The sequence below is a fragment of the Erythrolamprus reginae genome, chromosome 10, assembly GCF_031021105.1.
Source record: "Erythrolamprus reginae isolate rEryReg1 chromosome 10, rEryReg1.hap1, whole genome shotgun sequence".
Classification (NCBI taxonomy): Eukaryota; Metazoa; Chordata; class Lepidosauria; order Squamata; family Dipsadidae; genus Erythrolamprus; species Erythrolamprus reginae.
In genome coordinates, this window is record NC_091959.1 from 12,492,254 (window position 1) to 12,506,846 (window position 14,593).

Genomic DNA, 14,593 nt, shown 5'->3' on the forward strand with positions numbered 1-14,593 from the left:
ATCAGAGTTGCCCCCACCCTCCTTGCCTTTCGCAAGCTCCTTAAAACCCACCTCTGTCGTCAGGCATGGGGGAATTGAGATATTCCCTTCCCCCTAGGCTTATAAAAATTTATGCATGGTATGTCTGTATGTATGATTGATTTCTTAAATTGGGGGTTTTTACATTACTTTTAATATTAGATTTGTTCATATTGTCTTTTTACTGTTGTTAGCTGCCCCGAGTCTGCGGAGAGGGGCGGTGTTAAATCATGACTCCGGTAAAAAATGACAAATTTTTTTTGCTTCCGCAAAATATTTCACCAGAAGAGCCTTTCACTCCTCCACTCGAAACAGAATACTCTACGAAAATAGACTAACAATCCTGGGTCTAGAAAACTTAGAACTACGGCACCTAAAACACAATTTAAGTATTGCCCACAAGATCATATGCTGCAACGTCCTACCGGTCAACGACTACTTCAGCTTCAACCATAACAACACAAGAGCAAGCAACAGATTCAAACTCAATACTAATCGCTCCAAACTTGACTGTAAAAAATATGACTTTAACAATCGAGTCATCGAAGAGTGGAACTCATTACGAGACTCAAAAGTGTCAACCCCTAACCCCCAACATTTCTCCCTTAGACTATCCACGATTGACCTCTCCAAGTTCCTAAGAGGTCAGTAAGGGGCGTACATAAGTGCACTAGTGTGCCTTTCGTCTCCTCTCCAATTATCTCTCCTTTATCTCATATATCATATATATTTTCTTCCTTTCATATATCTTCGCCTCTATTTTTACACTTATCTCTCTATATATTACTTCATGTCTATTCTCTTCCTATGTATTTGTGTATTGGACAAATGAATAAAAAAATAAAAAAATAAATATTTAAATGGTTGTCCACTAGGACTCCAAGATCCCTCCCACAGTTACTAATATTGAGCAATGTACCACATATACTGCACCAGTGCCTTTTGTTTTTCTTGCCTAAATGTAAAACCTGTCTTTTTTCACCACTGAATTTAATTTTGTTAAATAGCGCCCATTGTTCAAGCTTGTCAAGATCCTTCTGTATTTTGTGACTCTCTTGTGGAGTGTTGGCTATTCCTGCCCGTTTGGTGTCATCCTCAAATTTGATAAGTTCCCCATCTGAAAGACTGTACCCGAAAGGAGACTGAACCCAACCCAGCTTCTGCAAAAAATGACTCACTGGCAGTTGTCCAACCACACATCGCCTCCTCTCAACCAAGCTCCATGGTCCTGGTTCTTGTAAGCGATGAAACGTTGAATTAGAGCTGGTTCTCTGGGCTTCAAAGGGTCAGCATCCTGATGTGGGCTGTATCTGGAATTGCCAGAGAGAAAAAAGGGGGGTTAGCAACCCCAGGAAGCATCTTGAGGTCAGCTGCTTTGATATTATCCCCTCACAAATTCCTGCATCCAAATCAAGCTTCTAGTTCTCATTAGAGAGCTTCAAGCATCAGGAGATGCACAGGGGAGAAAAAATAGCAAATCAGCACTCTTGAAGATGGTTAGATACTTATAGGGCAGGGTTTTTCAACCAGTGTGCCGCAAGACATGGTCAGGTGTGCCGCGAAGAAGGAAGCTCAGATTCCGGTCTCGCAACTTTTTGCTGAGAGAGAGAGTGTGAGAGTGAGTGAGTGAGAGAGAGAGAGAAAGCAAGAGAGAGAAAGAAAAGAGGGAGGAAGAGAGAGAAAACAGAGAGAGAGAGAAAGCAAGAGAAAGAGAGAAAGAAAGCAAGAGAGAAAGAAAGCAAGAGAGAGAGAGAGAAAAGGAGAGGAAGGGAGAGAGAGAGAAAAAAATTAGCAAAAAGGGGAGGAAAAAAGAGAAATGAGAAAATGATTGAGACAGAGAATGAGAGGAAAGAGAGAGAATCAAAAGAGAGAGAGAAGTGACTCTTGATTTAAAGCATATGATAAAAAGCACCCAAAGAATAAGAGAGAAAAACCCCAGCCCTCATCTGGTTTTGGAAATGGTTCAAGAGTGTGTATACACACACACACATACACAAGGGTGGGGAGGAGACACGGATGGAAAAAGAGAGGAGAGTGTCTTAAGAGTGTCATTTTGTGTCATTTTGGTTGGTGGTGTGTCCCAGGATTTTGTAAATGTAAAAAATGTGCCGTGGCTCAAAACAGGTTGAAAATAACTGTTATAGGGAATGAGAACCTAAGGCAGGGACTGGGTAGAAAAGGTGTTCCCAGAATAATAAGATTTTGTGGCTTGGTGGGTCAGATCCTCTATGCAAGAAAAAAAGCCCAAATGGACGCAAAAAACCTCTCATGGATAAGAACAGCAACTGTAATTCCAAATCCAAGGCCTCCAAGATCAATTTACCTTCCAGAAATCAGGGTCAGGATTGGCCGTTTGTCTTTGGCTGATGCTGGCGTTGTTTTAACTCCATTATCAATGATCATTCCAGCCTGGAGAAAAAAGAGAAAAGGTGTTTGGTAAGCAATATCTTACACTGAACAATTCTTAGAGTGGGAAAAGCATACAGTATATCTTTTAGTGTGTCTGTGTGTGTGTGTGTGTGTGTGTGTGTGTATACACAATGGATCACACTTCCCTGTAGTTTCATGATTTTGGAAAGCCCACCGATCCATCTATCCATCCTCTCTCTCTCTCTCCCCCATCCATCCATCCATCCATCTATTGAATTTCAATGCCACCCCTCTCCGAAGACTTACAACATATAAAAAACAGTAAATAACAATAAAATTAATCCAATTAAATTAAAATTACATAGCTATCTAAAATCCCTAATTATATTAAAAATCAATCACACCCCTTCGTACAGCAATCATAGAATCATTCGTTGGCCAGGGGCTAAGATCTAATTGGCCCAAGCCTGGTGACATAAATGAGACTTAAGACTCTTGTGGAAGGCGAGGAGCGTGGGGGCACTATGAGTCTCCAGGGGGAGCTGATTCCAGAGGGCCGGGGCCTCCACAGAGAAGGCTCTTCTCCCAGGTCCTGCCAAGCGACATTGTCTAGTTGACGGGACCTGGAGAAGGCCGACTCTGTGGGACCTAATCGGTCGCTAAGATTCATGCGACAGGAGGCGGCCCCCTAAATAATCTGGTCTGATGCCATTCCACCAGCCATCTCAAATTCATGGCACCCTCTCCCTCCCTCCCTCCCCTCTCCTGTCTCCTCGGAGCAAAATAATAATAACAACAATAATAACAACAATAATTATCATTATCATTATAATATAGACATGATGCTGTGGCACAGATGATCCACTGGAACTTGTGCTGGAACTACTATTTACCAGTGGCAAAGAACTGGTGGGATCATAAGCCTGAAAAAGTGGTCGAAAATGAGCAAGCAAAACTACTGTGGGACTTCTGACTTCAGACTGACCAAATTCTGAAGCATAACACACCAGACATTGTGATCGTGGAGAAAAAGAAAGCATGGATCATCGACATCGCAATCCCAGGGGACAGCAGAATTGAGGAGAAGCAGCTAGAGAAATTAGTGAAATACGAAGATCTAAAAATCGAGCTGCAACAACTCTGGCATAAGCCCATGAAAGTGGTTCCAGTGGTACTTGGCATGCTGGGCACAGTGCCAAAGGATCTCAGTGGACATTTGAAAACCATCGGAATTGACAAAATCTCCATCTGTCCATTGCAAAAGGCCGCTTTACTGGGATCGGCAAACATAATTCGCCGCTACATCACGCAGTCCTAGGTGCTTGGGAAGCGCCCGACTGGTGATGAAATACGAAATCCAACATAGTGATCTCGTTTGCTCTGTTGTACTGACATAATAATAATAATAATAATAATAATAATAATAATAATAATAATAATAATTTATTAGATTTGTATGCCGCCCCTTTCCGAGGACTCGGGGCGGCAACGAAACAGAGTTTGCACATTTTCTTGTTTGATAGCAAGAAAGTTTGCCACTGATTTCAGGGGAATATGAACCATGACCAATAAACAGCTCTCCGCTTCAGAAATCAGAAGAGGGAAAACGTGAGCGTTAAACCAGACGAAATGCAGTTGGTGTGGGCTTTCACAGCGGGTGGACTTACTCTGTAGTTGGAGTGGGCACGATTGTTATGAAACAAGCCCATTGGAATGTGCTCCGAATAGCCAGGTGGGTACATGCCGACAGAAAGTCCTGTTGGTACATGATGTAACACAAACCAAAACCCTGTTTCCTGCAAAGGGAAAGAAGTGGCTTTAGACAAAGCAGAATTGGGTTACCTGAGATTTATTTTATTTTATTTATTTATTAAATTTGTATGCCGCCCCTCTCCGTAGACTCGGGGCAGCTCACAGCAATGGCAGAGAACAATGTAAAATACAAATCTAATATTTTAAAAAAACTAAAAACCCCATAATTTAAAAAACATACGCACAACATACCATACATTATTTATTTATTTAATTTATTTAATTAATTTATTTATTTAATTTTATTTATTTTTATTTATTTTTATTTTTATTTATCTATCATCTATCTATCTATCTATCCATCCATCCATCCATCCATCCATCCATCCATCCATCCATCCATCCATCCATCCATCCATTCATTTATTTATTAGATTTGTATACCACCCCTCTCTGTAGACTCGGGGCGGCTAACAACAATAAGGAAACAACATGTAACAAATCTAATATTTTAAATAATTTTTAAAAAACCTTATTTTTTTAAAAAACCCAAACATACACACAAGCATACCATGCATAAACTATATAGGCCTGGGAAAGATGTCTCAATTCCCCCATGCCTGACGGCAGAGGTGGGTCTTAAGGAGTTTACGAAAGGCAAGGAGGGTGGGGGCAATCCTAATCTCCGGGGGAAGCTAGTTCCAGAGGGGCGGGGCCACCACAGAGAAGCCTCTTCCCCTGCCAGACGACATTGTTTAGTCGACGGGACCCGGAGATATTACAAACAAGGAAAATCTAATTATTTTACTTACTGATTTATTTACTTACCATATTTTTCATTGTATAAGACACACCTTTTTTCAACCCTAAAAGAGGCTGATAATTTGGGTGTATCTTATACTCTGAAAGTAGCTTCTCTCCCCCAGCCCTGGCATTGCTGTGCATGAGAAATCCTATCAGCTACTAAGCGAACTGCAGTTTCAGGCTCGCTTCTCCTACATGAGTCTTCTAATGGCAACAAGATGTATCTCAAAAGAGCATCAAAGGAGCTCCTTTAAAGCCTGTTACCCTCCCACTCTCTCTTGGATGCTTCAATCTCAAATAAAATTCAGTAAAATCAGCTGCTTTGGGGAAGCTCTTGGTTATAATTATGCTCTGGACTCTCCACTGGAAAATTTGCTTTTAAAAAACGATGCGCACAGACATATCTTTGCGGAATGACTTTCAGGAAATATATTGTAATTCTTCCACACCCAAAAAAATAATACGTTTTCTATGTGTTTAGGGTGCGATCAATTTTCATTTAAGAATGGGCTGGTCTCTCGCAAGTCCTTAGGAAACCAAAGGGCTACTTTACATAAATGATTTGCAGACTGACTGATGGGATAGTAAGGTTTCGCTCCCAACCCAGGTTGGATTAAAGAATCTCATCCCACCAAACATGCGCAAACGGAACTTTTGTTCCCATCGGAAAACGTTTGGCCCAAGAGAGGAAAATCATCATACTAACTTCAGATCCTGCAGCGGCACAGTTTATGAGGTTGTTGTGTGGGTTGGCCAGCCAGAAAGTTGATACGGCACTGTTGGATAAGATAACCAGGCATGAGAAAGCAAAGCAGTTGCTTGACAATGAGATGGAGCATATAAACTGAAATAGCCTCCTGAACATTGAGTTCTAAAAATGCGTTTTCTATGAGAAATGCTGGCCGGATCAAAAACATTTAAATTATTTGGCTCTCCAGTGGGAGAATAAATGCCGTCTTTCTGTCAGACCCATCCTCGAATACAGCTCATCTGTTTGGAACCCATATCGCATCTCAGACATTAACACCCTTGAAAATGTCCAGAGATACTTCACCAGAAGAGCCCTTCACTCCTCCACTCGAAATAGAATACCCTACGAGACTAGACTTTCAATCCTGGGCCTAGAAAGCTTAGAACTAAGACGCCTTAAACAAGATCTAAATATTGCCCACAAGGTCATATGCTGCAACGTCCTGCCTGTCGGCAACTACTTCAGCTTCAACCACAACAACACAAGAGCACACAACAGATTTAAACGTAATATTAACCGCTCCAAACTTGACTGTAAAAAATATGACTTCAGTAACCGAGTTGTCGAAGCGTGGAACTCATTAACAGACTCCATAGTGTCATCCCCAAACCCCCAACACTTTACCCTTAGATTATCTACGGTTGACCTATCCAGATTCCTAAGAGGTCAGTAAGGGGCGAGTACAAGTGCACTAGAGTGCCTTCCGTCCCCTGTCCTATTGCTCTCCTATATCTCCTATACCTTTCTTCTATTCCTATATCTCTTCTTCTATTCTTTCACTGATATATTCTATTACTATATCTTCTTTTCTATTCTTTCTTAGATATATTTTACTATGAGTATCTCCTCTATAACCTTCATCATGTTATTTTTCTATGTGTATATATATATATATATACCCACTAAAACCCTCATTGTGTATTGGACAAAATAAATAAATAAATAAATAAATAATAATAATCAAAGGGCAAACCTGTTCTGGCTCAGCTCCCCATACACAACAAACCCTCAAAGATTCCTTTATTATTATTTTGGAACTCAATGTTCAGGAGGCTATTTAATGCAAGTAAAAGAACTGATGTTTCATTTGCTTATGAATTATTATTATTATGTCAATACAACACAGCAAACGAGATCACTATGTTGGATTTCGTATTTCATCACCAGTCGAGCACTTCCCAAGCACCTAGAACTGCATGATGTAGCGGCGAATTATGTGTGCCGATCCCAGTAAAGCGGCCTTTTGCAATGGACAGATGGAGATTTTGTCAATTCCGATGGCTTTCGGAATTGACAAAATCTCCATCTGTCAATTGCACAAGGCCGCTTTTAATGTTATCATTTTAATGTTTAATGTTTTAACTTAAATGCTTTTGATTTGGTCGGCGTTCCTCATAGAAAATGCATTTTTGGAACTCAATGTTTACTTTCACGCAAGTAAAAGAACAGATGTTTCATTTGGTTATGAATTCTTGTACGCTCAGCAATTTAATATTTAATTTAATTTATCCGAATTCTGTGCCGCCCGATCCTGTAGGACTCAGGGTGGCTTACACCAATAAAAACAATACAATGATGCAACAATAAAAAAGAAGTTGAACAACAACAATAAATAACCCCCCCCCCCGAACCCTTACAAACCCAATTATAGCCCCTCCCAAAAAACAATATAACAAACATCCAAACCAACAAACATAATTTGGGCATGTCTGGTGTTAAGATTCACAGGCTCCAGGCCTGTCCAGGTTTTAACAGCTTTTCAAAAGCCAGTAATGTGGGAGCAAGCCATGCAATATTCTGCAAACCACAAATAATTTAAAAATAAAATGAAGTGCTTCTCTACTCACTTGCAATCCTGTCTAGGTTTCGGGACGTAACCTGCATAAGCGTCTTCAGTAATGGTCTTGCACATTCTTGTGTCCCGGTCGGAGGGTAGCAAAGTGCCTGGCTTCACCACGAGTCCAAGGCAATGATCAAAGGTGTTGCGTACTTCAGGCCCATCTTCAGTGAAGAAGCAATGACCCAACGAGTCATACCCAACCACGTCTTTGATCTGAAGGGACAAAAATAGCAAGGAGATGGATGGGTGGATGGATCTGAACTCAGGATGCTCCGAGGACAAGCCTCTCTCTCAACAAAAGGGTGGGAAGTATGTCCAGAGCTGAAGGGATTGGATACTGTAGCCTAGAGGATAATTCTCTGCCTTACAAGGCAAAGGTTTGCAGGTTCAAGTCCCAGTGGGTATGGCTAGCTGATGAGGCCAAAATAAGGCCGAAATAGATCTATCCTAGTCTCCCTTAATTTTCAAATTCAGCAAAAAAACATGTGACATATATGTGTGTGTGTGTGTGTGTGTGTAGAGTAACACAGGAGGACTAGATAAGATACAGTGGTACCTCTACTTACAAACTTAATTCGTCCCGTGATCAGGTTCTTAAGTAGAAGTTTATAAGAAGAAGCAATTTTTCACATAGGAATCAATGTAAAAACAAATAATGAGTGTGATTGGGGAAACCACACGGAGGGTGGAGGCCCTGTTTCCTCCCAGGAGATTCCTAGAGAGGCCCCATGGAGGCTCCTCCCCGCCTTACAAACTTTTCTAGATAAGAACCGGCTGTTCAAGATTTTTTTGCCTCTTTTCAAGAACCATTTTCTACTTACAAACCTGAGCCTTCAAAACTGTAACCAGAAAAAACAGGGACATTCCTCCCAGGAGATTCCTAGAGAGGCCCCACAGAGGCTTCTCTCCACCTTTTCTGGCTCTGTTTCCTCCCAGGAGATTCCTAGAGAGGCCCCAGGGAGGCTTCTCTCCACCTTTTCCAGCTCTGTTTCCTCCCAGGAGATTCCTAGAGAGGCCCCATGGAGGCTTCTCACTGCCTTTTCTGGTTACAGTTTCAGAGACTCGGGTTCGTAAGTAAAAAATGGTTCTTGCGAAGAGACAAAAAATCTTGAACACCTGGTTCTTATCTAGAAAAGTTTGTAAGTAGAGGCGTTCTTAGGAAAAGGTACCACTGTACCTGTTTATACTCATATGTTAATGTTATGTTCATACTTATATTTGCTTTCTCATACATGCTTGACATTGCTGTCTTGAAAGTGCTTTTTGAAAGGCAAATGGTACTTTCTTGGAGGTTTTTTCCACCTTGAAAATATTTTGAAGCTTCTTGTATGAAAAGCAAAAGGTTTTCAAGGAAAAAGAAAATCAAAATCGTTCAGCTGCCTTTTGAAAAGCACCTCTGGGAATTCCTTGTGAGCTAATCTGCAAGTCAACCCAACTGAGTTTGCCTAAATGCATTCCCATTTCAGTGTAGATAACTCTATGGCCTTCATCCTGAGGCTGGCTCGTGCCTATGACTCATAGATCTGCCACCTGCAACTTGTATTTATGTTACTGATGTTATTTAAGCAATTGATATGCTGATTCACCTTGCTGTGGTGACCTGGGGCAGCTGTCAGAGGCAAAACAAAAACATCAGCAATCCAAGACAGTTCAAAACAAGTACAACAGCCATGAATATATAGTACTCTAGAGCAGGGGAGTCTCCAACCTTGGCAACTTTAAGACTTGTGGACCTCAACTCCCAGAATTCATCAGCCAGCAAAACTGAGGAATTCTGGGAGTTGAAGTCCACAAGTCTTAAAGTTGCCAAGGTTGGAGGCCCCCCCTGCTGTAGAGGTCCAAACGAAACTCTTCCAGTTTACAAAGGACTGATAGCAAGCAACTAACCAACAGGGCTGACCTAACCAGACACTTTCAATGATTGAGGTTGAGCTTGCTTCCAAATGTAGAATACAACATAGCTCTATTTCAGTAGGTTTACCTAATAGGGTCTGTAGACTTGGGTTTGGCTAGAAGAGGAAGAGGAGGAGGGGGGGGAGAAGGAGGAAGAGGAAGAAGAAGAGGGAGGAGGAGGGGGAGGAGGAGAAGGAAGAGGAAGAAGAGGAGGAAGAGGAAGAAGAAGAAGAAGAACAGGAGGAGGAGGAGAGGAGGAGGAGGAAGAAGAAGAGGAAGAAGAAGAAGAGGAGGAGGAGGGAAGGAGGAGGAAGAGGAAGAAGAAGAAATAGGGGTGACATGAGAGCAGTATTCCAATATTAGAGGGGCTGTTGCAAAGAAGAGGAGCTCAACCTATTCTCCAAAGCATTAGAAGGCAAAGACAAGAAGCAATGAATAGAAGCTGAACAAAGAGAGAAGCAACTTGGGATTAAGGGGAAACTTTCTAACATTGGGAACAATTAACCAGTGGAACAACTTGGTTTCAGAAATTGTGAGTGCTTCACTAATGGAGGTTTTAAGAAGAGGCTGGACAGCCACTTGTTTGAAATGGTTTAGAGCAGTGATAGCTGCAGGGGGTAGGAGGTTTTTGCATCGAACAATAGCCCACAGCACAGAGCAGGAGATATGGAGTGCAGATAATAAACCCTTCAGAGACACAGTGGAAAAATATTTAACAGGGATGAAAAGAAAGGAGGAGAGAGACAGAGATCATGAGACAAACGTTAAGTCTCCCAAGAGCTAAGACGAGGAAATATGACGAAGTGTATGTAATGCTTCACTGTGACTACGGTGGGAGACGAGGAAAGACCGGTATGTTTACTGTGTCTAACAATGTTGGCAGCAGAGAAGCATGAAGCCAAATAAATTAAGGCATCCCTTAAACACATTACACCCCAATCAGGATGATAAGCCGCTTGAGTTTTTTCAGCGAAAATGTGCTAAATATTGCAAACAATTGTCCTGGCAGAGAGTTGGGGGGCACAAAATGTTTACTTCTTCCTGGGGTGGTGGGGTGTAGCAGAAAATAATTGAGAAACACTGTATTTAGTGGATACATAATAAGGTCAAAGATAGAAACCCCACCAATTTCTCTCTACTCATCTTTCCAACAATAGAAGAACCAAATCCCAGCATCTTACCAGCAAACCGTTGGATCCATGCACGGTGACACAACGAGAGAAGGTGTGATGGATAGACATATCTTTCACATAGGTAGGAGGCTGGTAGCCTCCCTTCTCATCCACATCTTGAGCCATGTGGAAATGTATTGGGTAGTGTCCCAGTAACTGCTGGCCCATATGTTTCAGCTCCATGCCTTCCAAGTGGACAGATTTAAATCCATGCTCAATCTAGAAAAACAGAGATAAATATGGAATGAAAATCTCTGAACTTGCATCTTTAGGTAGGTTATAAATACACAGCTACCACACATCATCAAGGGGCATTCAGATATTCGCAACCATCACGCAGACATGCCAGTTGCAAAAGCATCCAAATTTGAATGGTCCAACACTGGAAGTTTTTAAGAAGATGTTGGATAACCCTACACCATCTGAACTGGTGTACAGTTTCCTGCCTAAGCAGGGGGTTGGACTAGAAGACCTCCAAGGTCCCTTCCAACTCTGTTGTTGTTATTGTTATTAATCAGAGCAGTCTATTTTGCTATCTCTGCCATTTTATTTATTTATTTATTTATTTATTTATTTATTTTAGTCCAATACATAATACACATTGAAGAGAATAGATATGTAGTAATATAAATAAAGAAAAGAATAGAAGAAAAGATATAAAAGTATAGGTGAACATATTTGAAAGGAAGAAAAGATAAATGAGATAAGGAGAGACAATTGGACAGGGGACGGAAGGCACACTGGTGCACTTATGCACGCCCCTTACTGACCTCTAAGGAACCTGGAGAGGTCAATCGTGGATAGTCTAACGGAAAAATGTTGGGAGTTAGGGGTTGACACTACTGAGTCAGGTAATGAATTCCACGCTTCGACAACTCGGTTGCTGAAGTCATACTTTTTACAGTCAGGTTTGGAGCGGTTAATATTAAGTTTGAATCTGTTGTGTTGTTGCGGTTGAAGCTGAAGTAGTCATTGACAGGTAGAACGTTGCAGCATATGATCTTGTGGGCAATACTTAGATCGTGTTTTAGGCGTCGTAGTTCTAAGCTTTCAAGACCTAGGATTGACAGTCTGCTTTCGTATATAATGCTCTTGATATAGAGAAGACCTCCCCCAGCCAAGCAAGTGAACGAATGTGCGACAAGCCGTACCTTGATGTGGCCACCAAAAGTGTCGAAATCGAAGAAGGAGCACAGATGGGCGTTATAATTGTAACATCTCTTCTCCATCTCTCCCTTCACCAGAATGTTCCGGGTTAGCAGCCCGACTTCCCCTCGCATGTCAACGCCGTCAATTATCTCTCCTGTGTGAAGGTAGTTGGCTTTTCCTAGAGGAAAGGATAACATTCAGGGGGTCACAAAGGGGAGAGGATTAACGTAATGAGGGAGGTCTCAGGGAAATAGATCAGCATGGCCAGGAACCTGCTCTAAAATATGGGAAGGGCCAGTATCAGTGGTGGTATTCTACCGGTTTGCACAGGTTCGGGCGAACTTGTAGTGGCGGCAGTGGCAGGAGGCTCCGCCCACCCACGCGGACATCATCTCGGATGCTCTGCATATGCACAGAAGGTTCTGCGCATGCGCATAAGTGTCTCCGCATGCATTCCCATGTCTCAACCGGTAGAGAAGGTCAGTGAATTTATTTATTTATTTATTTATTCATTCATTCATTCATTCATTCATTCATTCATTCATTTATTAGATTTGTATGTCGCCCCTCTCCGAAGACTCGGGGCGGCTAACAACAGTATAAAAAGACAATGTAAACAAATCTAATATTAAAAATAATCTTAAAAACCCCAATTTAGAAAACCACTCATACATACAAGCATATCATGTATAAATTCTATAAGCCTAGGGGGAAAGGAAATTTCAATTCCCCCACGCCTGATGACAGAGGTGGGTTTTAAGGAGCTTGCGAAAGGCAAGGAGGGTGGGGGCAACTCTGATATCTGGGGGGAGCTGGTTCCAGAGGGCCGGGGCCGCCACAGAGAAGGCTCTTCTCCTGGGTCCACTACTGTTCTGTGCACAGCCCTCGGATCGACCCCCAACTCGGAAATCACTTATTTTATGATAAAATCCAAACCTTTATTTGAACACAAGCATGCATAATGAAACAAAGGGTTTTAAAACGACACAGAAGACATTAGAGCTAGCTGTAATCCATGTCCGGGAAGAGTGCCCAAAACTCGGTCTTATCTGCATTCTTTAGATAAAGTCCATTCATTACTTGAATGTATGCTTTTGCTCACTGAAAGCTTCCCAGCCCAGCATCCAACCAAGAATATCTTTTATTGAAGCAGAAATCATGATTTTTTTAAGCCTTGTTCAATCACACCTCCCAGCCTCATGCCTCTTCCATTGAACAGCGTTGATTCTCCACACCCCATTTCCCATTGCAACTTTCAACGGTCACCAAACTAATAACTCAAGGACCAGTTGTACATCCCTTCCATCAGTGGGTTTTGTGACTTTACAGCATGACAAAGTGAGTTGAAAAGTGTTCGGAAACCTCAGATCGTGCAGAATGTAGCTGCGAGAGCAGTCATGGGCTTACCCAGGTATGCCCATGTTACACCAACACTCCACAGTCTGCATTGGTTGCCGATCAATTTCCGGTCACAATTCAAAGTGTTGGTTATGACCTATAAAGCCCTTCATGGCATCGGACCAGAATATCTCCGAGACCGCCTTCTGCTGCACGAATCCCAGCGACCGATTAGGTCCCACAGAGTGGGCCTTCTCCGGGTCCCGTCAACTAAACAATGTCGGTTGGCGGGCCCCAGGGGAAGAGCCTTCTCTGTGGTGGCCCCGACTCTCTGGAACCAGCTCCCCCCCAGAGATTAGAACTGCCCCTACCCTCCTTGCCTTTCGTAAACTCCTCAAAACCCACCTTTGTCAGGCATGGGGGAATTGAGATATCTCCCCCGGGCCTATACAATTCATGTATGGTATGTTTGTATGTATGTCTGCTTAATAATGGGGTTTTTAAAAATATTTTAAATTGTAAATTATTAGATTTGTTATGAACTGTTTTATTGTGTGGTGAGCCGCCCCAAGTCTACGGAGAGGGGCGGCATACAAATCTAATAAATAGATAGATAGATAGATAGATAGATAGATAGATAGATAGATAGATAGACAGACAGACAGACAGACAGACAGACAGACAGACAGACAGACAGACAGACAGACAGACAGACAGACAGACAGACTAGATAGATAGATAGATTAGATAGATTAGATAGATAGATAGATAGATAGATAGATAGATTAGATAGATAGATAGATTGATATATAGATAGATAGATAGATTAGATAGATAGATAGATAGATAGATAGATAGATAGATAGAGAGATTAGATAGATAGAGAGATAGATAGATAGATAGATAGATAGATAGATAGATAGATAGATTAGATAGATAGATAGATAGATAGATAGATTAGATAGATAGATAGATAGATAGATAGATTAGATAGATAGATAGATAGATAGATAGATAGATAGATAGATAGATAGATAGATAACAAAACTCTATCTGAAGGAATGATGCCAAAAGTTCAAAAATATCTCCAGCAAGGTGTTCTCTTTGGATGAGGATTCTTCGCTCAAACACCCACCTGATCCAGAAGATGTGAATTATAAAACATCCACCTGGAAGCAGCAATGTTTTTTAATGCTAGCCTCAGCTTTCCTAAGCTACTTGCCCAGACCTGCTAAGTGTGTTGTGGCAAGAATGTTGAATGTGTAGCAAGAGGTTTCTCGACATCTCTTGTGCTGGACGTTGTTTACACAAAGTGCTTTTTGCTGATTTGACATGATGCGAGATAAGGAAACAGCCAAGGGTGGTTTGAGGTAAATTTGGCTAGGTAGGTTTTAACCTCCTTCAGAAACGGTGGTGCTGTGTTTATAACCCACAGCCATTCACTCTAAAGGAATTGCCTTGTTTGATGGCAAACGTACCCACAGCAAAAGCATTCGCAACTTCTGG

The 14,593-nt window shown here is 41.7% G+C and overlaps 1 protein-coding gene across 1 annotated transcript in view; it reads right to left on the minus strand.

The window, feature by feature from the left end:
• Positions 1-14,593, minus strand: part of CEMIP (cell migration inducing hyaluronidase 1) — an 87,885-nt gene that overhangs the window by 27,766 nt on the left and 45,526 nt on the right. The window contains exons 11-17 of the mRNA XM_070762158.1: positions 11,752-11,927; positions 10,610-10,819; positions 7,543-7,748; positions 5,651-5,720; positions 4,056-4,184; positions 2,342-2,427; positions 1,197-1,328 (exon numbers count right to left, since the gene is read on the minus strand). Coding sequence (XP_070618259.1) covers positions 1,197-1,328; positions 2,342-2,427; positions 4,056-4,184; positions 5,651-5,720; positions 7,543-7,748; positions 10,610-10,819; positions 11,752-11,927 — 1,009 coding nt within the window. The remainder of the gene's footprint in view (positions 1-1,196; positions 1,329-2,341; positions 2,428-4,055; positions 4,185-5,650; positions 5,721-7,542; positions 7,749-10,609; positions 10,820-11,751; positions 11,928-14,593) is intronic.